The sequence below is a fragment of the Apaloderma vittatum genome, unplaced genomic scaffold, assembly GCF_000703405.1.
Source record: "Apaloderma vittatum isolate BGI_N311 unplaced genomic scaffold, ASM70340v1 scaffold19518, whole genome shotgun sequence".
Lineage (NCBI taxonomy): Eukaryota > Metazoa > Chordata > Aves > Trogoniformes > Trogonidae > Apaloderma > Apaloderma vittatum.
This window is the reverse complement of record NW_009731457.1, coordinates 370-28,031: the sequence shown is the minus strand read 5'-3', so window position 1 is coordinate 28,031 and position 27,662 is coordinate 370. Positions and strand designations below refer to the sequence as shown.

Below are 27,662 nucleotides of genomic sequence, written 5' to 3'. Positions count from 1 at the left end.
CTTTATGTCGTAGCCATACGTCTCCCTGATGTCTTCATCAGAGTCTGTCTCTTCATCATCATAATCCAAAGTCTGCCGTGGGGATGAGGACACACTCCCTATCACTCTGTTAAAGGCTGATTGCTGGAAACTAGTCAAGTGTCCCTGGGAATGAAACAATAAAATTTCCAGAAGAATCTTTTACTGACAAAGAAAACAGCAGTTATTTTGGCCTGATGATGGCTCCATGGACAGTCATGGAAAAGTGTAGTTATAGCAAGATGTGAAGAAAAATAGAGAAATAACTAAGGAAAAGAAAGGTTCTACTCAATTTTTATTTTCATATTTATGAATAATAACGATTAGAAAGATCTAGATACTGCTGTTCAGTGCTACCAAATTCTAGCCTGTGGTCGTACAAACTTCTTCACCACAGCATCATCTGATCATTGGTTCCAAGTTCAAGATGAAGAGCTCAGCCCTACAAATACCAGTGCCTGCCTACAGTCCTCACTGACATTTACTGAGACACTCTCAATGCCTGAGAATGGCAATCCATGTGAAATCAGAAATACTAAGAGCTTCAATTCTGTCAGGAGGGAAATGGAATTTGGACACCAAAGCAGCCACTGCTTCACACATCTCCAGGCCCTAAACCAGCTGTTAGATCTGAACCCATGCTGCTACTTATTATTAAGGGGAAATGGATTTAAATTGAAGAATAGGTTTAGACTGGATCTTAGGAAGAAATTTTTCAGTACGAGGGTGGCAAGACTCTGGAACAGATTGCCCAGAGAGGTTGTGGATGCCCCCTCCCTGAAGATTTTCAAGGCCAGGTTGGATGAGGCCTTGAGCAACCTGGTGTAGTTAAGGGTATCCCTGCCCACGGCAGGAAAGGTGGATCTCCAGGGTCCCTTCCAACCTAAGACATTCTATGATTCTTACAAGAACCTTCAACAGTTACTTTGCACTCGCTGTTGATAGCAACAGGCCTGTTCCTGGAGCCGCATGTAACTGACTGAAGCCAGACACTGCCTTAGGAGCACTGAACTGGGTCATTTTGGTACATCTAATTCTCAGCCTTTATCTGCCCTCCCTTCTCCTCTACGCTTCTCTAAGAAATACAAGGCATTTCAACACACTGAAGAAGGATGAACATGCTAACGAGTAAGATATTCATATCCCTACCTGTAGGTCTGGGTTAGCTGCTGCTTTCTGTAGCTCCGCACTGATTATTTTCTCCGTTTTCTCCCGCGCTGCCTGCTCCACCATTCGCTGGCTGAGTACAGAAAGCTTAGCCAAAGCAGAGGACAACTCGTCAGTGGCTAAAGCCTGCCGCGCTCGGTCCTGCCAACTCATGGCACGTTCTGTCAAGCACTGCAAGGCCTCCCCTTCCGGCAGCCGCACGGGCAGCTTTTGCAGGGACACCAGCAGTGACAGGATTGTCTCAAGCCGTGGCCTTCGAGAGCGCATGCAAAGCGGACACAGAAACTTCACTTCTTTGGCCTGCCAAGTGGAGCCCTTCTTCTGAGAACTTGTTTTGGGAAGGGGCACGCAGCCGCTATGAAACCAGTCTTTGCACAGCTCACACTGGAGCATGAACCCACTTGCTGTTTTGCGGCAGATGCAGAATTTGACTTCTTCGATCCGATCCACCATAGTCATCTTGGCCAGGTTAGCAGCCCTGAGAGCATGCATGGCTTCAATCTCCTTCTGCTCCCGTTCCTTGAATATAGCCACCTAATCAGCAAAGACAAAGAACAGCTCATTACCTTCACAGCTAAAAGATCACATTTTATTATCAACATAGGGAAAATAAAACCCACCATAACAAATATATCAAAAGATCATCCCAGTTAAACTACCCCATAATTGAGAAATTGTGTGATCCAATTAAAGCTTTAGTCAAAATACCTCCTCCTCAATTACTCATTGCTCCACCAGTCCTTCTGGCAGATACTCTACGCAAATTCAGATAACCTTGTCCATATCTACAAAGTTTCTTAAGTCTGTAATTAAGTCTGTCATAAGGGCACCAGAAGAACAGGTTTTGACTCCAGGAAAGAAGTCACAACCAGTTCTGTCTACCAGGACAATGCAGCTGAGCACTGCTTCAACGTTGACTCAGCATCAGGAGCATCTGAGTGACTACGTATCTCCTGCAACAACTCACATTTCCACCATTCGAGTAACTATAACAAAGCATATTAAGGTAAAATAGACTGCGTATATGCCACATTAATGAGCCTGCATATATTTTCTTTGTTCCTGGAGAAAGGGTAGCCAGATGACAGCAAATTTTTTTTTTATAAGCTGCATCAATATCCTCTCAACAAGGAGGAATTAAATATAACATTTTCCCAAGCCTAGTTTCTATGACCAAGCACTTACAGGCTGCCCTCAAAGATCAACCTGACCAAATACATCTTGGTACTGTTTAAGGTAGAGCTGCACATCATTCACATTATTTTGATGGGATTTCAATAAAGGTTATTAATATTAGACGAACTGCCATGGATATTAAGTCAAGAGCATTTAAGACTTAGAAAATAGCCCAATACATATTAAATACCAGCACTTACATTCTGAACTGTGCTTCCCTCCACTCTCACTGCAATTAAAGCTGAGCTATGTTCTTGTGACAAACATTGTATTATGAGATATTTGTTTCAGTGAGATTCATTTACCAGTTTATTCATGAGATTTCTACACAGATTAGAGACAAACCCACAAATCAGGAGACACCACCTTTCATTGCTCCTTACCACAGCTGCAGTGTCCCTGGCCTCCTCCAACCCATCCTCCAGTTCACTTAGGGATTCCAAGTCAAGATCTTTCTCCTTTTCCTTTTCCATCAGCTCCTTCGCCCTCTTTCGCCTATTCCTACTGCTCCCATAAACACCAATATCAGTCCGAGGGCTCAGAACCTGTAACCAGCAAGAAAAATGACACCATCAGAGGCGAGGATGTCCAGAACTAAAAAGAATTCTTACCTACAACTTTATAATTCGAGCAACATACATGAGAACATCTAATAAAGGAATTGCAACAATCATCAGAGAGCAAAAAATACTCAGCAATCTAACACCTTTGATATCTGTCAATTAATGCTAGGAAGAGGAGAAATAAACAGAAAAGAATACAAGTACTTCACACGTAAGAATCTGAATGTAATCAGGGCCACAGCGATATGGCAGGTCAACTTGAGAGACGCTGTATTTTCACGATTACATTACAAGATCTATTCAGACTAAGCTATCATACATATAGTTAACTGAAATACTATATGTAGTATATCAGTAGTTTAACATTCACTTTAAGAGCCTTAATAAATTGCAAGTCTTCAAGATCTGCCATGATTTCGTATTTACATCAGCCAGTCTGGTGTTTGAAACAAAACTAAAAATCATGCTATAAGACTTTTAATATCAGAGAGGCTGCAAAGCATGTTTAAGGACAAGAATTATATTTTAAGCAATCTTGATTAGTTGAAAGGCATATTTAAATATAAAAATCTAGCCAATTAAATTACATATAGGGAAGTTCAAATTGATACCTTTAGGAAAAAGGTCAAATGCAAAATCAGAATACATTAAATAACTGGTTAGGCAGAAAAAAATACAGAGAAAAAAAATCTGGACCAGCAGTATCCCCTTTGAGACACTAGATGTAATTTTGCACTTCACATGGCACTAGGGAAAACCACAGTGAGAGGATTCTGTCTGGTTCTGAAGTGAAGACAAACTGCAGAGAATAGCAACAAAGTAAGAGTTTGAGAAATACAGTCTACAAATAAGCATTGAAAGAACTGAAATTGTTTTCCATAGGAAAGGGAAGCCTGTCAAGCAGATGTGATAAATCTTCAAACACATGAATGATTTTTATTAAAACAATGACTACATTCACTGAAATGAAATAAACAGTAGCTGACTTATTTTATAAGCTGTTTAACTGTAAGAAAAATTATCCAATCTATTTTCTCAGAATTTAAGCAGTCAAACAAGGTAAACATCCATTAATTAAAGATAGTTTCTACATCTATTTCAGGCCTACATTTCTACACTCCTGTAAATATATAAATCCTTTTCTATCCTTCCCAAAAATGAAAGTTTTAATCAGTTTCTTCAAAAGTAACAGTTGAGGTTGTCTATACATAAAGGAAGACTAACTAAATATGGACTTCCTGACTTTTTCCTACTTTTCACCCAAGAATAACTGAAGTATTTGATTACAAAATATTATCAAAAAGGAGCTGTAATCTACAGTAACTGAACCAGCTGTTTCCTCCAGACCGCAGAAGGACATCAAGGTGAGTTTCTGAAGGCTGACATAGAAGTGCCTCTGTTGCCCACCTGTAAGAGACTGTAGCTTGAGTTCTTCTTCAGGAAGGTCCTTCCCGTGCGCTCTCTCCAGGCACGCGCTGCAGCCACCTGTGACTCCAGCTGCGGCAGGGCATCGAGACGCACCGGTATTGGGCGGCCTTTGGCAGACAAGCTCTCCAGTTGCTCCAAGTAGGCATAGTTGCTCCCATTCTGCGGTGAAAGAAAGCCAACGATTTCACCATTGTGTCAGCAGCCAGCTTCACTCAAGCTATACACTATCTTGTCATGGACTAAAATATTAGAGTTCCACAGGAAAGGAAAGGAGGACAATGCTTCCATCTTACTGGTATTTTAAAAAACTCTCTCATACATGTCATTCTGACATGGCTGACTAGCTTAGGGAATAAGACAACATTCCATTTCTAGATGGTTGTCTTAAATGCTGTCTGCTTAACAGAAACTACTATATCTGAGAGTTGTATTGGGGCTGATGCGAAATCAATTAAAATTCTCACTTCACTGCCCAACCTGATATAAGAATAGCAGCTGCAGTCCAGAGATCAACACCTAGAAATATCACAGCAGTCATGTCCCTTTTGAATCAAGTTATGTTGGTAGACAAATAGAAGGGGAGACTAATGAACTATTTCAGATAGAAAATTTTGGCCATCGGTGACATTAAAACTTATAGCATTTTGGGGGAGAAAAAACAAACAAACATTTCCATAGTCAGCTTCAAAATTGAAGACCTGTGAGCAGAACATCTGCTGCTGCAGCTAAGTATTTCCAGTGACAATACGGACAACCATTCCAATACCAAATATCCTCAAGAGTTACATTTGTATCAAAATGAATTTGCCGACTTTTACATCCCCCATGAAACATATAAAAAGGAAGGGAATTAGCCATTGGATAGCCAACTGGGAAAGAGCAGCACAAAAAGAAATTCAAGCACATGAGCTACAGTAAGCATTTTTAACAGCTATAGTAAGACTTCCCTCCAGGTCACCCTTTTGCGTAGAGGGACCAGGAATAAAAATCTTGTCTAAATAAAAGGATGCAAGCAGAAGATTCCAGTCCCTACTGCAACCCCTACCTGAATGGCTTCCACTTTGGCTGTCCAGTCTCTAGCCCGCTGCAGGGCTTCTTTCAGTGCCAGCACATTGGGCAGGTAAGCAGGGATGTTCTTTGCTTCGTTCACGATGCCTTCCAGAGCCATCATACTTTGGCGTGGTCTAGAGTAAGAAAAACCCAATTCCAGCCTTGTCTCAAAATGCCAGTCAACTAAAGCCATAAACTTGACAGGCTGGTGAAGCAACTTCCACTGCACTGCAGTACAGGACACCATGGCTCTATTCTTGGAGGGTGCTACTGGCTACCAGGGAACAGGAAAGGTGAGAAAGTTGATAGACTTTGCACAATCAAGTTCAAAAGGGCAAGGCATCAGAAATCCTTAACATCAAGCAAGCTGTCTTGTGCAGCATATTCGGTGTTCTTTGTTGAGGGGGATGAACAGCAAAGACAGCAGAACCACTCACGGCCTCCTGCCACTGTGCAACATTATTGACTCTTCCACCACTCATCAACAACCTGAAATCCAACTCTTGAGCAATCAAACTGCTGGGAGGTAAAAAACAAACAAAAAACCCCAAACAACGCACCACAGGTCAAAGCCCCTACTTTTCACCACACTCAAAAGGGGCTGAGAATCCCAGAGGTGCATGATCTATAAGAAGAGTTTGCAAAGGAACGCTCACCTGGCCTGTAGGCAGACCTTGGCCTTCTCCTCCCACCTCTCTGAGACGGTAAGCAGCTCCTGCAGCTCAGCCATGGCTTTCTCCACAGCGTGGTGCGGTGCCAAGCCCACACCTGAGTCAATCAGCTTCTTCATCACATCTAGGGTGACCCTCTGGGGATCCAAGAGGGTGGACCTCACCTCATCCAGCCACCGCGCTTGCTGCAGTTCCTGCTTCAGCCTTGGCAGTTCAGGAAGTTCTACATAAAGGCCAGAGCCCATGTCTATCAACTCTTGCAGCTTGGAAGAGTCTGGGATCTCATCCATCATGGCTTCTTGAGCGCGCTCATGAAATTCTTCCACATCATCAAGCAGATTCTGAAGCAACATACAGCACAAATCAATTGGGAAAAAACACCCCCAGAATCAAAGGGGAAAAGCGTCCGAGGGATCAGCGAGCTGCGAATTTCTATGTGATCATCACGTCATCAGGCAGAGCTTCTACACACAATGCCAGCTAGCTGTCACAAGTCATCAGGTCTGACACACAGTAAGTAACGGACTGTCCAAACTCATTTGGTGGCCTAATGTTTCGTAGGCTAGGCATATTAGTTGCGTCAAACTCTGCACCTAAAATACTACAACTGCAACAGACTGTAGCTCCCAACAAAACAGAGTATAAGCACTGCCTGGTTAACACTGATGTTAAAATAGTGAGGGGAAAGGGGACTTCTACAAACAGATTGTCCTTTCAGCCTAGCATCAGGGGCATTACAGCCGGATTCGTATGAGGACATGAATACCAAAAGAGCATGAAAATAACAATAGCTTGAAATGACCGTTTCCTAAAGCAGGCCCACCATTTCAGCACATCAGGGGTTTACTGCACAAAGGAAAGAAATGAAAATGCAAAACCCTCTAAGGAAAGGGGTCAATTTCACAGAAATGCAACTGCTCTGCTGCAGTTGTCCTCATCCTCGTGTTTTAGCACTGCAATTAAATAAAAAAATAAATAATAAAAGACAGCAAACAGGCTGGGAAGAATCTCTGTAGGAGATTCAATCAAGGACATTATACCAGTATACTCAATTGATTTACTCTTGAGTCTCTTACAAGAAGACGGGTATTTCCAATAGCAAGTCGATGGCACAATGAGGAGCAGAGCCTGCATTTCCTAACCCTTAGCTTTCTGCTCTTTCTGTCTAATGCTGTTTTTCATGACTGACTAGAAACCAGAAGGCATTTACAAAAAAGAACAGGATCCCCATTATAAAGATTTTCATTTAGGAAACATATGCTGAATGCTTCACAGTGACAACAGTAAATTATTACAGTTTAATAATTATGATGTCTTTTGTGTTAGAAAATACTCATCATCCAACATGACAATTATTTTGCAATTCATTATGATGGATAATTGCTTTCAAATGCCATGCTTAAAGTTAGTGAGTGCTTAGGCATAAATGATCATTATCTGACTTCATTCAGAAACTAAGAGACTGTGATTTGCAATCAGAAAAATGATAATATTTATCTTATTGGCTAGTGATTCTGTTGAAGCTTCAATAACATACACATGTACAGAAAGGAGTACTTTAATGGAACCAATTTTCTAAGGCTGGGTGACAAGGGGAAGAGAGACTAGTTGGGAAAAAAACATTTAGACAAAAACACAAATAAAAGCTGTTGACTTTATTGTATGCCTGCAGCTCTCTAATCCATAAATTATGTCTTAATTAGAAACAGGTTTTTTAATACATTAGAAACCAAAAACTCCTTTGAGAACAATCTTCTAGGTCTATTAATACATTATGATAAAATGTCGTGAATAATTATTAGTAAATATTTCTGGTCTGTATGTGGAATATAGCACAGTAAAATCATTCTACCATATGAGAATGATGGTATACCTTCCACTCTATTAGCTGCTGAGAAACACATTAAAGAATGTCTTTGAAGGATAAAGATCAGCATCAACAGGCCTGGAAAACACCTACCCCAGAGTTCTGCAGTTTTCTGAAGGTACCTCAGCAACAACATGCCAACAACAAAAGTGCCACGTAAAGTCTCTCTGTGATATCAACACCCAACTACTACTAGAGAAAACTTAACACGGATTTCATAAATGAAGGAGGACATAACTAACACTAGTAAACACTGAAGGAAAAAAGACCTTTCTCAGACAAGACTACTTATTTTTAAACTACAGGTTTGCTTAGGCAGCAGTAGCTGCATATATGGTAATGTTTAGAGTTTTAGGCCCTCAATCTATCACTACAGAATATCATTCTTAAAATTGTATCATGTGTGTTAATATATGATTAACATACATCTCAAGAACCACTTCTCAAGGTGAAAAAATTTTTATTAAGGATGTGTCTTGAAGGAGTTTTCTAGAAGTCTGTTAGTAGGCGAATCACTTTTTAACATTTCATCATCAGTGACAGAGAAACAAATTAAGACTGCTGCTGAAAACACTTGCTATGATACAGGCTGCCAGAGTGATAAACGATAATAGCAGCCAGGGGAATCAGTATGACCTGGATTACTTATTAGTCTAGATTCCTTCAAAGTCACATGCAAAGATATATATGAAGGGCAATGAATGCAGGCCATGCATACAGATTAAGGGGGCTGCAACTCAGAAAGCAAGGCTGAGAACTATTTACAGAACAATTCCCAATGTGCTTCTGCTTTCCCTCTCCCCTAAAGAAGCACACCAATGTCACACTTACAAGTTTCTACCAAAACATATAAAAGGTTTTAACTGGAAATTTCACCACTACAGATAGCACTAATGGTGCTGCAATAAGAGTTACTGGCTCACAGAGATAAAACTGGGCCACCTGGCCAGCGACAGGTGTGTGGAGGAGCCTTTTCTCTTGGTTTAGCTTCAGTGAGACCACCACATCTGTGGTGCCCACTGCAGCAGGCACCTTCAAACATGCACCCACAAGCACTCAAGTGCTCTGCACATTTGCCTAAATGCTAACCCCTGCGTACAATACCCCACGCTGTCCGAGACTACTACCCAAGAGCTACGGTATTCCTCCAAAAGGGCAACAGGGGCCAGGTGGAATATTTCAGAGCATCTCACAGGGCACTGCACATTCGCACTTAGGCTACCAAATCGAGCCCTATCTATTTGGCTGCTACAACTACACTAGCATGAAAATAGAAACATCAACACTGCTCCCTTAAAAACATGCTTGCAAATGAGCAGGAAATACATGTTGCCATCCCATTACGGAGAGACTGTGCCCTGGTTTGAGAATACACGGCATCAGTAAAACTTCAGTGACAACAGCAAAGTCACCCAGTAAAGCAGGGAGACACTGAACTACGCATATCCAGAGCTTTTACTTTCTTTCTTGAGGCCAAAGATATTGCAAAGCAGCTATTTGCTTTACATTAGAAACTGGAAATTAAATACCTCATTCAAATCTATCTCTGCAGAACCATTTCTTAAAAAAAAACAAAAACCTTTATACTAGGCAACATTATCTGTTTTTAAATGAAACACACCACAAAAACAGAGCAAATAAAAAGCATGACATTATCTGAGGAGCAGATGCAAACTTACCTTTACTTGTCGGGCCTGGCTAATAACACAGGGCAAGCTAAATAACTGCTGTACAAATGCTTTAAGCTCCTCCATAGTCAGCTTGGTCCGTGTCCTGCCACTATCTTGGCTCTGTCTGCTACATGAATGGACATAATTAAAGAGTATTAGGTGAGAAATAAGATGATCTCTGGATTTACAGTGACAGAAAGCCATCAAGATTACTGAGAAATTACCAGTGAAATTTCATCACTTGAGAACTGGAAAAACCATCAAATTCCAGAAGAATTCCAAAATATTCAGAACTAAATTTAATGTAATTCCTCTAAGCATCTTCAAGAGAATTCACTCTGCTCTTCAGAGGTAGGAGTATCGAGGTAACTTTCAAATTTGGTTTGTTCCAAACTGGTAAAAGAACATGGCCCCCCAAAAGCCTACTTTAGGCAGCTCAAGAAGTTGAGTACTGTGACGGGCACTGACAAGAAGACTGAGATATCTAAGAGTAATAAGGTCTGAAAAGAAGTCTTATTTTCTAGAGCACTCTTGTAGTCAGAGAACTGCTGAAACCGGTCTTGTAACAGAAGACTGCTATTGAGTAGGACATGATCTGCAAAGACACTTTCATTAAATATCGATTGAAGTGGGTGTTAACAAGCCCACTGATTGTGTTAAAAGACTTCGGTGATGCTGCGCACAAATTAAACCCTTGGTATACATATCACTGGCAGGCACAAGAACTTCACAAGCAGGACAGATTTTAAACACTGAAGAGTTATTTCTGCTAATGAATCTACATTTTATTACTACAGAAACTTTACAGAAAAATGCAATTCAATCTTTCAACCCACAGACTTAAAATTGCAAAAGTAAAATTTAGATTAATGATCAAATATAATTACATGCTATCTAAAACTCAGAGGGGAAAAAATAAATAATGCAAGCTCTGACTTGCTGAGACAGACAGTGAGGAGTGTTGGCTACACCGGACCTGCCGTGCCTCCGGTACTCCTGCATGAGAGTGAACAGAGCACAGCGCTCCAAGAGACACACTGCAGAGAGCTAAAGGGCAGGAATATCAGAAACACCTTCACAGCTACATGTTACCTGTTTTTCAGGTTTATAAATCATCAGATGAGTAAGGGACAGGATTTTCTTTTGCTACATTTGACTATGAGTTTATTTCTGATTTAATCCCTGACAAATTGTTCTGTTTGAACACGCACTTTTTATTTACTTTTTTAATAATCTTACCCTCTGTGTAAATGTGATCCTTCGCAACATATTAAATAGGAAAATAAATGTCAAAAAAGCAGCTGAATGTGACCTCTGTATTTAAATTTCCTAACACTATTAATCTAGAAGGTTTAAAAAAAATTTCCTCAAACTTCAAATTTGTAACATATTGCTATTTAGCATACAACAGCCCTCAGATGTATACACAAGTTCTTTTGCTTGCTCCATGGTAATTCTTTCAGCTTTAGACCACATCTGTCATTGAAAGTTGTCAAATCTTTCTACCCCTTGGGTTTCTTAGGATAGTGCTGGAAATCCACCAAATAATTAACTGAAAGCAAGTCTGTTGAGAGAAAGCCGACACACTCCAACAGTAGGAGGAGGAGGAAGCAGCAGACCAGGAAGACCTGGGAGCTACCAAGATAATTAAATTTCACTAGGAAGAGGGCAATGCAATCCCTGCAGCATTGCTTCTCTCACCCAGCCCAAAGTTCTAAGTGATCATACTTCTGTAGCAGTAGGATCCTGCAAGCAATAAAAACTGAACAGGAGAGCCTTCTTCAAATACAGCAAAAACGCTTCTCTATTTTATAATAGTTTTCCAATTACATCAGGTATTATATTTGGATTTGTGGTGTAACTCGTAACATTTTAGTGTTCAAATTCAAACAATTATGTTATGCATTACTTTCTGCGTAGCAAAGTTCGGTATCATAATTAACAAGGTATTTACTTTTGTACTCCCTCCCTTGGAAAATCTTAAGCCATACACAAAAAATAGAGATGCAAAAAATCCAGCAAGCTACAAAGCCAAACCTTATACTCAACAGAGGAAATGCAAGCTATAGAAGTTTACCGTACAACTTCCAGCACAAGAATTACAGACCTAATCAATTTTTTTTCTATGGGACTTTTATGCAGCACATAGAATGCATAGGAGAGGAGGAACCCACTGCTGAAGGCTCATGACAGCAAAACAAGAGGACACATCCAGTAGATCACTGAAGTAGGGCCAGGGGACAGAGTAACACCTTGCCACAGGCAAACCAGGCAGCACAGAGAACCAAGGGAGTCTAAAATGCCAGAAGTCCAGGCAGGCCACTACTCTTCAGCCACACATGACTGCCTTCCACGGTCATTCCCAAGAATTAAGAGACTGGTTTTGCTCTCTGCACTGTTCTGCTCCGCAAGATCATTTGTCCCAGTCGATGCTGACATGACAAATCTCCTTTGCATCTTCCAATAACTCCACCAGCATCACCACACATTCTGCAAGTTGAGAACAGCTGGCAAAACTATAAATTTTTTTGAGAAATGCTGTACCAGAAGACACAACTGTGCTTGTCACATCAGTGGTGACTGCTGTCAGGGGAAGCAGTCAGGTTCAATATCGCACGTGTATGTAGTTCATTATTTTTATTATTTCCTTAATAGTGCTATTACTGTTTTACTAAAGCTGTTTCAGTTTTCCAATCTGTAAGTCTCTCTGCTTTATTCCCCTTCCCTTCCCGTTTTGGGAAGGGAGAGGGGTTAGAGAGCATCTGTCAGCATTCAGTGGCTGTCCCAGCCCTAACTCTCAACAGCAATCCAATGTTTTAACATACTTTCTTTCCATAGCTTTAAGCTACATATTTAGCCACACTACCTAAATTACATTCATGTTAACTTACTTTTGTCACATTCTTTTTCTCTAGCTGCCTCTCCCTACAACTCTCCCACAAACATTCAGAGAAACACCTGATCAGTGACCAAACACACAACCTCTCCAAACAACTTCATGTTTCAGGAGACAAGGCAGCTGAAAAGAATATATTTAACACATTCCATCCGAGTCCACTTTCTTGGCCCTTTGTGTCTCTGTATCTGCCTCCCCTATTTCTCAATGAGTCACAGCACTAAGGGCAGGAAAGGCTGAAAGAAGTTTGCAGGCAGCGAGATCTCAGTGTTCTTACACTTCCAAATCCCATCAAGTAACAAAACAGACAAGACAAACAGTTGAGAAAATGCCTCTCCTACCTGTGTTTTTGCTTTTTGCTCAGAAGCAGCTGTGCTACTGAAGCACAGGTCTCTGCCTCTTTCACAGCATCTCTGAGCCTGCGGAAAAGATCATTCTCTGGATATTTCCGGTCTTCAGCATCCTCTAACATTACTCTCAGCTCGATCACATCTGCAACAACAGTACATATGTAATTTGTATGCAAAAACAATGGAGATTTTAGACTGCTTCAAAGGCCTTGAATCGAGGTTCTAACAGGCTAGTTCAATTTGAAATGCACAGCAATGAGTTGCATTACACTCAGATATGAGTTAATTTCTTTTTTCCACTAAGCAATACTCAGTGTTTCTCTCACTAGATGAGAACACAGAACAAAGTTTCAGGACATCCTATTATGAACAATAGAAATCTGACCTTTCTTGTGGTTGAGATTGGCAGACAGAGCCTCTGTAACTCTACTGACCCAAGTGTCGTAAGATTGTGCTCTAACTTTCACTCCATACAGCAAAGAAGGAAGGTCTTCTAGTGGGTACCGGTACCTGGAAGGAAAATACAGAAAGAGTATTAATGCCCATACAAGACCCAAGATGTTGCTTATATTGAGTTTTTCCAGTTTAAATAAGGCCAGAAAGACAGGACATGTATAATACCTGGTGCCTTGGAACCAAGAAACAAGCAAAGAGGATAAAAATATTCTTTACGTAAAGAGAAATGTAGCCAAATTTTGTATTTGGTCATTGGTTTCCAGCAAACTATTGGATATGGAAGAAAAGTGTGTGGGGGGAAAAAAAAAAATCCTGTGTACCTTAGACACTTCTTCTGCATGGGACATGGACATAAATCAGACGGATGGTATAAGCATACCAGACGCTCAGGATTACAGGAACATGTAAGAGCTGACAAGAAGCACGTGGTTCTGCAAGCTGTGCACTGACGCTCATCATCTGGAACCAGTTCAAACACCTCTTCTTCAGACATCAACACTCCCTAGCAAAAAAAACAAAACATCGTGATAAAAGTAGACATTTGCTTAAAAAACTCTAAACCAGAAAGAGGTAGGGGGAAGCAAAAGTTCTTTCTCAGGCAAAGGAAGAGTTGTCTTTTTTCCTCACCATCTGTACAACAGACTCCCTTAACCGCGTCTCTTCCTCTATCATTAGAGTCATCTCCTTGCAGACCATGGCAGCCAGACCAACATCCAAGCACTCCGGATCCGCAGCCATCTTGAAGATCAGCTCTTCATGGGAAAAAACACAATGACGTCCCAGCCTTCGGTAATGACTTACACACTGACGTCCGATGGGAAGCTAAAAAAAAAAAAAAAAAAGACAGCTATCACCCTGGTAAAAGACATTTCAAGACAATCTCTTAGCTCCTGCTTTCCTTCTTTTGACAAAACCTGGGAAGGGACTGAGATGACGAGTTGTATCTTACTGGACCGAGCATATGGAAATAACCTTAAATCACATCACAGATGAGGGCAAAGAGGATATTCGTATTGGGGAAGAGGATATCCATGTTGGGGAAGAGAACATCCACGTTGAGAGGGCATCTGCCAAAACTTTAGGTGCCTAACTTTCAGACACAAGTTTAAGAGTTTCCCTAAGCTCTTCTTACTTCCAGTGGACACAAAATGGCACCAGAAAGAAATCCTCTGGTCTACGCTAAGGTGAACATGCTGCCCTCTGGATATGACTGCTTGGACATAATACCTAGAGTTAACCAAAAGTGCTATCACTCATTTTGTGCCTTTTAAAGCAAAAAACAAAAAAAAAATTATAGATAAATTTGCTACACAGATCCTGGCTACATTTTGCATAAGCAAAGGAAATTTCACACAGTTGGTGTGAGTTTAGCTGTTTTTCACAGAGACTACACAGATTAAATCCTGAGCACAGGAGGAGAAAAATAACACTGACACACTGTCAATCCCGCACACAATTTTTCTGATGACAACTAAAATCCTCCAATTAAGGACTAAAATTCCTATTTAAAGGTAACGAAAAAGAAGTTACACATATATAAACCACAGACGAGGTCATAACTTCCAACTGTAAACCCCAGATAGGGATAGTACACATTTTTGATAATTTACTGAAGAATCCATATAAGCTACATACTCTGGTGTGGGTTCCCTATTACAACACACACCAATATGATCAGAAGGTGCAGTGAACTGGCACAAAAGAAGAACAAGACTGTTATACGCCTACCTGCAATATTCAAGTGACATCAGCTGTTCAACACACTACCTTAATCTGTAGCAAATTTAGAAAGAGACATCACAGAAATACTAGCTAAAGGTAGCGCAAGATGTCACTTTTTGGTTAGATCAATACTTAAAAAGGAAGATGACATGCCAAAGTTTCAGTCTGAAGCTGCCTGAAATTATGTATTCATTAAAATTATTTTGTGTAATGGAAACTCATATCAGCCTTTAACTGCCGTACCAGGACATATAAACATAAAATATGCTATGAAACTTAAAAGACTTTTCTTCAGGTAATTAAGTTGCTAACACGCTCCTTGCAAAGGTCACTTAGCAGAGACACAGCAGGCATATACAAAAGAACAGACCCAGTCAGCAGTGCAGAAGTTCACAGCTTCAGCAAAGTTATATCCCTGGTTAAATCCAGAATGATAGGCACGAGGAAAAGTCACAACAAACTCGCCAGCACACTGGTTGGTCCTGTATACCTAATACAAGTGAGGAGAGAGAAAAAAAAAAAGAAACTTGAAACAGAGTTTAAGACAGATAATTACAAGACTTCTGAACACACCTTCTTTACCTATAGAACATCACAGGCAATATAGCTACCCCAAAGTCATAACAACTGGTTCTGTCTTCTTAAAACGAATCCTCAATATACAGCCTTACTTAAAACCAAACCTGGATATATAAGTTAACAGTTGAAAATTCTCTTGTGCAAAAGCTTCTGGAAACAGTTTATGGTTTGCTTTGTTGGAGTATTTGCCAGGGAAGCAATTTATCTTAAGGCAAAAGTGAACAAGTGACTGCAGCTTAAAAGTCTGCAGTCAGTTATGCTTGCTCAAAAAAGCAGTTTTTAATGCTGAGATTTCTACTGAACACAGGACAAGTACTTTACAGTCATAAGATATTAAAAGCATTTTACAGACAAACTTGCTGCTATGGCAAGGTGGTTTTATGTTGGGGTTTTTTTTTAATTAAAAATTAAGTGTAACACAATGTACACTTGTTCCATAAGGTATTCTATGCAAGAATTTTGGCACACTTGCTTCTGATGTAAGATAATTAAAAACTCATGTTAAGTTTAGAGGAGATTCTAGAAAAGAGCTTTATAAACTACCCTGCAGCTTATTAATTGAATACGTAAATGTCCATCACGAAAATTCTTCAGAATCACGCCAAACCGCTGTTACACAAATTTGGCACAGAATGAGGAGAGCGCAGAGGAGTACTTATGTAAAAAGTGCTCATGTGCTACTCACTGGTACCCCATGTTCCATCAGCACATTGGGGTTCATAATAGTGACCAGCTGATGCAGGAGATCAGGCTGGGATTCAAACAGCTCAGGAGCCAGTTCCTTCATCACATCTTCTAGCTGCTCTGCTGCATGAGAGGGCACACCATACCATGTCTTTGGCTCTCCCCTGACAAGACACAAGCACAGGAATAAACACATTACTTAAAGGAAAGTAACACTGCTGCCCAACTGCAGTGTATACCTCAAATCTAGCACCACCGTCCACAAAAGCCAAGTATTTTGCATACAGACACAAAAAATATCTTTAATCAACAACCACCTTCTTCAGGATGTATCATTCTAATCTGAGAAATCAATTAAACTACAACACAATTCTCAAGATACCTGGCAGCAGATTTGCCATGACAATCCTCAGATAATTGTCATTTACTATCCTTTAAAGGGATAAAATGGGCAATTATTTTCCTTTAGGGGAAAAAAAACCCCAGGTTTAAAAAAAATAAAACCCGGGCCATCACTGCTAACGTTTAAGAGAAATCATGTTTCTCCTCCACTTCGTTAGTCTTGCAACTGTCATATTCCTGTAACCAAGGCACCAGTGTACCAGCTAATCAGAAGTGGAAAGAAAAATTACCAGACAATACAACGAGACTTAAGCAATCCTTCTAATATACATCCTCAATTACTGAAAACCAGTTGTCCACTGGACTCTTAAGATAATAAATGCCTAATAATATGGATTAGCTAAGTATAAGGGAAGAAAAAGATTAACGAGACCAAAACTAAGCAGAAACTTACTTGAGGACACATCACTCTCATCTTTCCAGTCCTGTCTTAACGAAAATAAATTGTAATGCTCTAGCATCGCTAGTGCTGCAGTTCACTTTTAATTTTCATTTCATTAAGAAATACAAGCAATAGTCTGCTGAAATAGCCGAAACTGTTTCCATAGCACTATTTAGCTTGTATTAATAACCTTCTCATCAACCATTCCCAAAGTTAGCTGAGGCACAGAGCAGCATTTTCTGTGGTTCCTGCAGGCTTCCGTGACACCTGCTGGTAGGACACAGCTAGTACACTCCAGTAAACTAGTACTCTTGCTATTGGGCTGCTGGAATTCATCAGCCGACACGAAACCCTTCCACAACTCATCTAGTTAGTACTAACATCCTGAGGACAGAAGTGAACTCGAAACAAATATAATTCTCCTCCTTGAACCTGCAGACCAGATCTTACTAGCAAACATGCATCTCTAGAAACATGCAACCACAGCCTAAAAGCTATCAGCTCATCCTTACCAGGTGTACAACAAACTTTCCCTTCTAAAGCAGCGCTTCCCGCTGCTTCCTCCTGCCCCATTCCACAGACTGGGACTGAGCCTGATGAACTGGGAAGACTACAGTGCAAGTAGTTCACCTGTCACGGTTCTTTTCAAACACAAATGCTGAACACCAGAACACTTCTAGGATTGTTCTGAAAGTCAGAATTACTTTCACATTCCTCTTCTCTCGACAAGGAGTATTTCTGCATCCACATCTCCTGCTGAACTGTCGGGTTTGATGCCTGTAAGTCACTAGGTGTTTCCAGCACAGGGGCATAACAACTTTAAATCATAAAGCAGTGAACTGAAATTCAGTCCAAAACCAAATGCTTTCTTAGTAAATGTGAGCCTCTAAAGCATGATTTTGCAGTGACAGTGGATTTTTGGCAATGCAAAATATTTAATCAGTTAATGAAAAACACTAGAGTAATTTAAACAATACCTGTATCTGCTTTTAATCAGCCTCAGTTAAAAATATGGCCCGCTCATCGCACTTAGCTCTTTGGTTAAAAATGTCAGCAGTGTGTGTAGGTATTTTCAGGGAGAACTACAAAGTTACCAACAGCAAACCAGGCAGTGTGAGGTAAATGGACAAAGGAGAGCCCATACCAGTGCAGGTAGTTGATGGAATAGCTCCAGTGATCTTCGATATGCCAGCAAAATGAGGAGAAGCACATCCCTACGTACAGCCAAGGTACCTTCATGCCAGAGATATCTGCATTGATGTGAGCAAGGACTGATTGTTCTAGAATGGGCATGTTATTCAAGTTCCAACCAGAAAGCGCATAATCCTGCCAACGAAAGGAGAAAATTCTCAACAAGTTAGAAGAACGTAAGGATACCAACTCCAGAACAGGAAAGTACAAAGGAAGAGATCAGCCTATCCATTTCTATAGTAGACAGTGGGCAATGTTCTGCAACAATGAAGCATCAAAATTAGGAAATAATTCTTTAAACACCCTAGTCAGCAATTAAGGAGACTAATGTTTAAGGCCAGTTTTAGGATTTCAAAATAGATAGCCCATCTTCTCTGGATCGAGGCTTGCATACTTAGGCTTTGATTTATTTTATGCCTCGAAGCTTATAGGTTTCATGCCTTTTTGATAGAACAAAACACCAGTAACACTAGAAGAACAATGGATAGAAATCTTCAATAGAATAGGATAACTTAAGACTAAAATACACAGTGAATTTTATGTTACTGTTTCAGCTTTTTTAAGACCTACTTTAGAGCACTGCAATTTATCTTGATCTTCTTTATATATTACCTCAGAAAGTCTTCTAAAGGGAAGGATTTCTGAGAAGACGGCATCACCAGTTAAGCTATCCCACTTTTAATTTCAAATACACAAAATATATACAAAAAGTGGGAATCCAGACTGCCTTAAAAGCTCACTACTGTGCTTTAACATTAGTCTACTTTCCACCTCAAAAAAAGCTGTTAGCACGGATTCACGGTCAGTTTAGGCACACCCCGTAGCTGCTGAAAGGACTCGTCAGCCGCATGTTCCTGATGTTTCCTTTGCTCTGACGCTATAAAGACAATGCAGTAAGTCGGATGACTTAAGTCATCCGACTAGAAAAGGGTTTTTTTAAAATTACTATTTCCATATAAGTAGATCCACAGTCTGACTCACTAAGCAACTATACAAGCACTGCATAGTCAACAAATGTACAGGTAGGAAGGTGCAAGTATGGGTGGAAGACAACAGTGAGCAGGATTACTTCTTCCGGTGAGCAGTTTAAATTGATTTGGGGCTATGTAATCACAAAATGACACCTTTACTGTCATTTCACCTAAATTTAAATATCTAAGCAGCTGGAAAAACTTAAATGCTACAGTAAATATTTTCTGAGGGAAAATAAGTTACGTACTTAACAGATGTTCTTCACAAAACTTTCTGTAATAGCATGTGGTGTCTAGATCTTTTAATTCTTACAGTATGCACAGTTAGAGAAACAAGCTAAATCCAATTAGTTTGTTTTACCTATTACAAGCCTCCTAAGGAGGCTGGAATAATGTTTCTGTAGCTAATGCTATAATAAAAAGGTTGGGAACAAGAAAGGAAAAAAAAAAAAAATCTTATCAGTCTCCCATACTCGGACATACTGTAACAACTTGCACACCTCTGACTGTTAAGATCAAGGGATACAGAACATGTGTGACTTAAATCACCAAAAGCAGCTTAGATACCAGCAACCAGATCTGTAAAAGGACCTGAAGTATCAGATTAACGTCCTACTTTTAAGGACTGCTAAGTGCACGCAAAAGCCTTGAGCAACTTCTTCATAAAATATCCATGCTGATTTCTGACCTAAATTCTTAATGTGGATTCTTATGCAAAGCAAAGAATGAGGTCAGTTTGCATATCCTGTTCCTCACCTCCTCCTCTGGCATCAGCTTTCGTCGGCCGTCCTTCACTGGGAAGCCACTTCCAAAGTCCTTGGAGGAGATGTCAGCCCCATACTCCACAATAACGTCTTCTTCTATGCTGCTCACCAGTCGCCAGAACTCTTTTTCTACAAGCTCAGTGGGGACCATCTGAAAGCAGAAAAAACATCAGTGTATGTGCAGGTAAGGCCCAAGATAAAAGTCATAACTCAAACAATAAGTCATTACTCATCCCCCATGAATTTTCAAACACCAAGGCCACTCCCTCTCTCCCCTCCATCTCTTCCACATCATACAGTCAGGTCTGTATTCCTTAGTAGTGGTTGCAACATAACAGAAATAGAATGCCGCATTGTAGGGGATGGAATGAACAAGCGGAAGACGAGGTTACCAGAAGCACAGCTAAAAAGGGGAGAACGAGACAGCGAGTAGAAGCCAAGCAGCAAACAGCAGCCAAATTCCAAACTATTTCAGAGGATAATGACCAGAAATTCTCAGTAACAGGAATGAAATACAGATAATTGTATTCAAGAGTGTCATCATACAGCTCATTACAACTCTTATATGCATTTATTTATGAAGCTTATTTGTAAAACAAGCTTCGTTCCTTGCTTTGCTCCGTGTCCCAAAGCTGTGTCATAAACTGGAGTCCTTAAAAGGTAAAAGCTTTAACAAGAATGTTCATAAATTTCCAGAGAACCCTGAAAGTAGAAGTTTGATGCTGTATGCAGTCTACAGGACAGTGGAATCACAGAGGTGTGCCAAAGCAAAAATGCTAGTTTTAGAAATGCTGCCAAGATGCAGAAGAATAAAATCCAACAATTATCACACAGACTCAAGTCTGTTCACTTGTCTAGAAGGAAAGACTGCAACAGGGAAGAAAACAATGACTTATACTCTGAACAAACTAAAATGAGACAAAAGACAGAGGAAGAGCAGGAGAGACCACTTTGCCATACATGAACAAGATACTTTGTTCAATTTATCAAAAGGGGCAAGGTATACCATAAGTATAAAGCAATAAAGTTATGAATCCATCACAGGAAAAGGGTGAAATAAAGTTGAAATGAGACCAGATGCCAGGAAGCTCAATCACTCGTTTACATGTTTGAAGCTTATGGTGCCTCTAAACAAAGTAGACAGGATGCCTCAGAAAAGATCCAGGATCAGATGAAATCTCTTCTCTTTTTCCCCTACAAGGAATTACAACAAAAGACGAAACTCACATGGACCGGCATGTTGAAATAATCAGACTTGAAGTTATCAGCCATTTCACCAAAGCTCTGGAGAGTATATTCCCTGACAGCTTGTTCAAATCCAAAGGCCTCACGGGGTTTGTTGCATTCCTAGGAGACAGAACATAAAAATATTGTTCCCTGCAGCAGAATGTGACACAGTTACATTTTTAGCAAAAAAAGCCAGTGTCCATCTGAGTCCTTAAGCTATTAGTTTTGACTGTTTTTCTCAACTGAGAAAATCCTGCCACAACAGAAACAGAACAGAACTAATAGTACAGAATGTAACAGGGTAACCCCCAATGCTACACACTTTTGTTTTCCTGTCCAAAATGAAGTTTTGTCATCGACTGCTGCTAGCCACAGAGTAAGACAGTGCACAAGATGCTTACACATTAAGACATTTCTTAGACATTAGATTCAAGCACCCCTTAGAACAACTGCACAGGAACAAATGCTGCAAGTGCTTCAGTCTTATCAAGTCAGCAAATCATAAACAGATTTGGCGCTGTGAAAGTATATAGGAGTAATAAAGGAAATAAAAAGTAAATGCAGAACAGCTAAAAGCAAACATGGTCCATCTGACAGAAAACCTCCAAGTATTCCACTGTTCTATCCCCATTCATTCCAAGAGTGAAAAAAATACCACTTCATATTTCAGCTAAGCTCCCCACCCACTTCTACAGCATCCTTTTTGTATCTTACACAATGTTTATAAATACAAGGCATATTTGAACAAAAACATGGCATGAATCTGATAGTCAGCTGCTCAGTCATTAAAAAAACAGGATTGGAAGGGAATTCAAGCAATCCATAATTTCTTTTTCTTCAAGAGGAACTATCCTTAGACTATGCCCAACATTTATCAAAGTAGTTCTTAACTGGAGCCTGCAACACAGAATCTACAACATGTGTAAACACTGTCAAACAATGCTGACCTGAACACATATAAAGAGCCCTTAACCCCTTTCTTCCTAACTTATGTTCCAGCACCCTGCTGTTAACAATAAGAATTTGTGCAGAATTAACATTTAAAGTAAAAACTGAGGGAAAAAGTACTACTAAGCTTTCAAACATCTTCCTTCTGTTATTTGTTTACTCTCCATTAGATAATATAGCTATTTTTTTTCCCCTTTTTCCTCTTACTTTCAATACATATCCAGAATTTTTCAAGCACTTTCTGTATCATTTCCTAGTAACAACTTTTTTGGCACCTTAACTTTCCTGATTGCATATTTTTTTCCTTGGAAACAACATATCCCTGTTTTTACTAGCAGCAGTAGTAGCCAGATTTGTGAGTTTTTATATTCTTAAACCGCTGCAGTTACTACATTTACTACCATATTCCCTGAAGAAATTCCACACTGGATTGCTGTAGTTCGCTAATACTTGGGAACTTGCTCTCTAAAGGAACAACAGACACGTAGCTTAATCCACTCTGTGAGTTGCAACCCAAGGGGTTACTTGCATCTTCTCTCTTGCCTGCAACTATGAATTTCCACCTCTGTCACAACAGCATTTTCCTGAGTTCATCTGATCTCTCTTGAAGGGTTAGAGAGCAGCAAGCTGATCCACCTCGTTATGTGGCTGCACAACCATTTTTACACCACCATAAAGAAAAGTGAAGCCCACAGCCGAGAAGGGTGTGGGGGGAAAATGGGCATACACACGTGTGTGTCCAACTGCTCCTTTTGGAAAAAACCACAGTCTAAAAAGTTAAAGCCAGTCACAAAATTACATATTTAGAAACAGTAAGATTTTCTCCTCTGAATCCTACATCTATCAACTTCCTGAGCTTGTGAAATTTGTTTTCTTAAGCCAGTCAAATGATATTCACTGCCTTTGGGCTGTTGATCAGCTATTTCTTGGAACTTGATAGCTCTTCTTTTTTGAACAGCAAAATTCAGCTAGCTTCCATTTTTGGAGCCTCAAGACTTCCTTTTTCAATGTAAAACACATCCAAAATAACTACAAATTTTTAGATTAGTTCTTCCACTTTCTGCTACAAGCTATTCTGAATGATATCATAATGATTTCACAATAATCAAAGCTCCCTGTTATGCTCAAGCTGCATACTTTAATCGCTTAATAGTTTACAAAATGTCTTTTATTTCTTATGCTGCAGCAATTATCGCAATCCTACTTCTCACCCTGATTTCCCACAAACAGCTTATCAAATTGATTTTAGCTCTCAGCATACTAAGGCCAAAGTTTTGGCTGTCACAAGGCTGTATAATAAACAAGGAACATTTCTCTCTCCATCTCTCTCTTTCTCATCACCCAAGAAACAACAGCTGGAGATTCACAGCTCCTCTTGACAATATTCCAAACAAAACTGTGGCTTCTACCGGGACAGAATGGCATGGAGCTGAACCGTTTCTCCTTCTGACCGTTCCAGGAACTCAAGCGTACACAGAAAGCTGGAGTAGTTCTTGAACTGTACCTCAGCAACACACTTGGGACACCTCCAGTCACCCTTGGGTACATCAGGTAAAGGAGGAATCAAGCAAAAAGTGTGATAGCTGTCATCACATCCATCACACAGTAGCAGTTTGTCTTCGTTATTTCCTCTACCACAGAATAAGCAAACATACAGATCAACCTAGGGAGAGAAAAGAAAAAGCTGAAAAAAGTTTCTTCATCCAGAATACTTGTACACAAAGGATGCGAGACACAGGTCTGATATACTGAACATCAACTCAGGCTCCTCTGCTTTTTTAGAAGCATTAATAATGAAGGGTTATGCTTCAACCTTCCAAAGCAGTAATATGGGGAGTGGGTGGGCAGGGAGACTTTCGGTGCTGAAAAATAACTATACAGTTCAGTTAGAAAATTGTTTTTCTATATAACTCAAAGTTATTTATGTTACTCTAAAGCAAAAGAGTAGGTTACAGTTTGCAGAACTTGATACTCTCCGTCTCTTTGGGCCTCTATTATGGAAAACAACTAAAACGAAAGCCCTATAGAGAGCACATGGCTGAGGAATATCTCCAAAAACTATTTTCAGAAACACGCACACCATCACTTGCAACAGTACAGTGACTATCTTTGCAGTGGAAAAGATATAGGAATGCAATGGGAAAATCCACAAATGTAGATTTCAATCTAAAAGTCTAAGGGGAAGGGAAGGAAACTGCCTGTAAAGGTAACAACTTCTTTCTCATTTTCTCCAAAATAAAGAATAAAAGTTCCAAATGATAAGAGAGAAGTATTAATCCCAATACAACAGCAAACAATTTTCACAGGTGTCTGTCCAAGATAATCTCTCAACAAGAATAATAGTCACTGGGAGATATTCTCAGGGACCAAAGAGAAAACCTTAGCAAGTAACTTTCAAATTTACTTTGCTGTTGTTTCCTGCATTGCCCAAAGGACTTTTAATTTAATATAAACATTTAATACAGCACTGAAGATCTATAACAATCTCAATGAAGAAAATGTGTATTACTTTATCACAGCTAAAAAATTATCTTATGTAAATTCTTAACAACATGAACTTCATAAATAACACTTGCTCCAAATTGTGCTACAACAGCTACCAGTCACTGAGGAACTCAGGCTATGTGTATTTCCGTCGCACAGCTCAATATAACACCAGAAGTGGTGGGATTGGGTTTTGGGGGTCTGTTATTTCCATCAAGATGTCACAAGAACATGTGCTTTTCAGCTGAATATGTTCACACAGTTGTGTTATACCTGACATCAACCCCATCTCATGCCAGCATAGTTAAGTATGCAACTTCCCAGCTATGCAGTAATATACTTAAGAAGATTGCTCAGGTCTCTTACAAAACTATTTTTAAAAATAATGCAATTCTATTAAGAGACATATTCTTTTTTTTTTTTTTTTTTAAATCTACACAATCATTCTCATGGAATATCATGCCAAAAATAACAAACTAGTTGCTCTTGCTGCAGGGTACCTTAGCAGACATTTCCAGGTTCTCTTCCTAAAACTAAAAATGCATTAAAGAGACATTCATAAAAGGAGACTATGATACTCACTATCTATTACTGATAACACCCTCTTTTCCCCAAAGTCATAACAACATATGCTATCTTATTTACGTCAGTCCAAGTGACTTGTTAAATACAGAGACTGCATTGAAATATATATTAACAAAGAGATCTGTGTTTACACAATAATCACAAATAAGCCTCCTAGCCATGTAACAAAACATAGTAAGACTAAGACAATATATAACTATATTTATCTCGGAGAGGGGATAAAAAGAAAAAGGTTTCTTTTATTTCAGTTAGCATTTTACATAGATAAAATACATTTCATAATTAGTATTTCACAAAAAGATGAATGAATGAGGGAAAAGTATAAACAAAACTGCAGCAGCACAGTATTTTTCAGACAAAATTTATACAAGTCTAATGTATCAACCTGTGCACTTCAAATACTACTTTCCTTGAAGATCTTTCATGTAAGTATATGCAGCAGCACAGTATTTTTCAGATAAAATTTATACAAGTCTAATGTATCAACCTGTGCACTTCAAATACATGAAAGATCTTCAAGGAAAGTAGTAAGTATAAAAAAAAAGCATGGAACCAAATGGTACTAAGTCACAGAATTTCAAAACATTACAGGTACAGCAATACAGTTCCAAAACAGCGGTTCTGTTGCTACCGTACTTTTTTGTCTTATAAATAGAAGTAGATGGAAAGAGTAAAAAAAAGTAGTTTTCAGTAGAGACCAGATAAAATACTTTTAAATTAAACCACACTTAAAACAGTCACAACACTTAAAAAGGCTAGGATCATCATATACTTAGAAGTGGTAGCACAAATAAAAAAAATTAAGTCATACAAATTCTAACTTCGCTGCAGTGGCACAATGATCTGTTTTTTACAATATCCAACTTCTCCCACAGTTTTTTGTCCAAGAGGCATTTTCACATATTCAAACATGATTATCAGAGACTTGCAGCTTCCTTGCCTTGGCCTGCTATGGTTGAAATTTAAAATAAGCTCTTGTAAGTGTTCTCAGACTAAGAAAAAAAATGAATAGCTAAATTATTAGTGAAGAGTCTAACTCTTAAGCCATTACATCCATGCATCTTCATTCATGGTTGCGTACACATGCTAAATTACAACACTTTAAGAGCAAAAAGTCACAAGTAATAAAAGGCATTAAGAACAACTACACACTGCTTTTCCATGGTCAAACATCAGAGCAGTATATATTTCATTTTCCCCTGTAGGAGTTTCTCTCACATGGATTTGTGTAACAGTTTAAACTCCAACCAGAAAAGACATGAAAGCTGGAATTGCTAAAAATCAAATTCCTGAAGTACTGGAGCACCTCAAAATACCTTGTAAGGAAGAGAAGTAGTACTGTAATTGTTTTACAAAGGAGAGCTCAAACAGAAAGCGAGCTACTAAAGGCATGAAGTCTGTAGCAAAGCAAGCCCTCAAAGCCCTGATCAGCAAGCACATTCATGTTGCAACATTCTTCCTGTTGAAAAGATAAAACAGAAACCTAGAGCATAGATTATTTTTCAAAATATTGTTCATTCTTCCCATAACAGCATCATCAGCTGCAATTTCCACCCATTCATCTATTGGAGGGGGAGAGCTGGGAATGTTTTAGGAAAAAAATAAAACTTAGTAAATCAATTAACTTATTGTTATCAGAAATGACAGCAAAGAAGTCAAACTTACAAAGTTGACAGAAAGAGTTCCTTTGCGTTGCCTCATCTGCATCCCAAATGCTTCTGATCTGGTTCCCTTGCGTCTTCGTGTAACCTCATCTTGAAGTAAAATATAGTTAAATGTTATTAATAACACATCAGGATAGACTTAACTTGCAAAAACAACACAGATGTCCAGCCTGGTATCCTGACTTTCATATGAGAAACTACCAGACAGTCCAAAGAAAGCAGAAATGCCTTGTTATACCTGGCCAATCTAAAATAAACAGGGATTAGGAAAACATTCTGCTTACCCTCACAGGTGACCCCAACTGCCTCAGGAAACAGAGTGAATTACATCGATAATTTGTGTACTTAGCTGGTACAATCAGTTTCAGTATTGTTGAATCCTGTTTTCCCTTCCAATCACTCAGTTCATGCAGCAGCTGCTTTATGTAACGTATAGTAACAATAACAATTAAGAGCTGAAACTATGCCAAGTTACATGAAGCATCCTTTAAATCTCTCTCATGAATGAAATCCTAGAACATCTAGCTTTCTTCTTCCCGTTACAATGATTTGCTTACTTCTATAATCTTGCCTCTAGAGAAATTCAGAAAGATTTAACAGCCTCGTTACTTTACAAAGCGATGAGCCCAAGATTTAATTACCCTCTTTATCCTTTGCACCCAATGCCAGCCCCATCATCTTTGGTCCAGCTCCAAAGATCTGCAGCTTCTTCAGTTCGGTATTTCTACTCATTTCTCCTGTCTCTGT

General features: G+C 39.4%; 1 protein-coding gene across 1 annotated transcript; it reads right to left on the bottom strand.

Moving 5' to 3' along the window:
• LOC104267065 (lysine-specific demethylase 5A) lies at positions 1–27,662 on the bottom strand (the record flags this gene model as incomplete). The annotated part of the gene is made up of 19 exons (XM_009875201.1): positions 1–144; positions 1,168–1,719; positions 2,745–2,906; positions 4,332–4,511; positions 5,398–5,536; positions 6,059–6,414; positions 9,620–9,737; positions 12,848–12,998; positions 13,242–13,366; positions 13,633–13,814; positions 13,940–14,134; positions 15,405–15,524; positions 16,299–16,461; positions 18,226–18,407; positions 20,000–20,158; positions 21,235–21,354; positions 23,687–23,845; positions 26,917–27,005; positions 27,557–27,662. Coding segments are annotated over 19 exons (3,402 nt in total), but the record flags the coding sequence as incomplete, so codon positions are not given.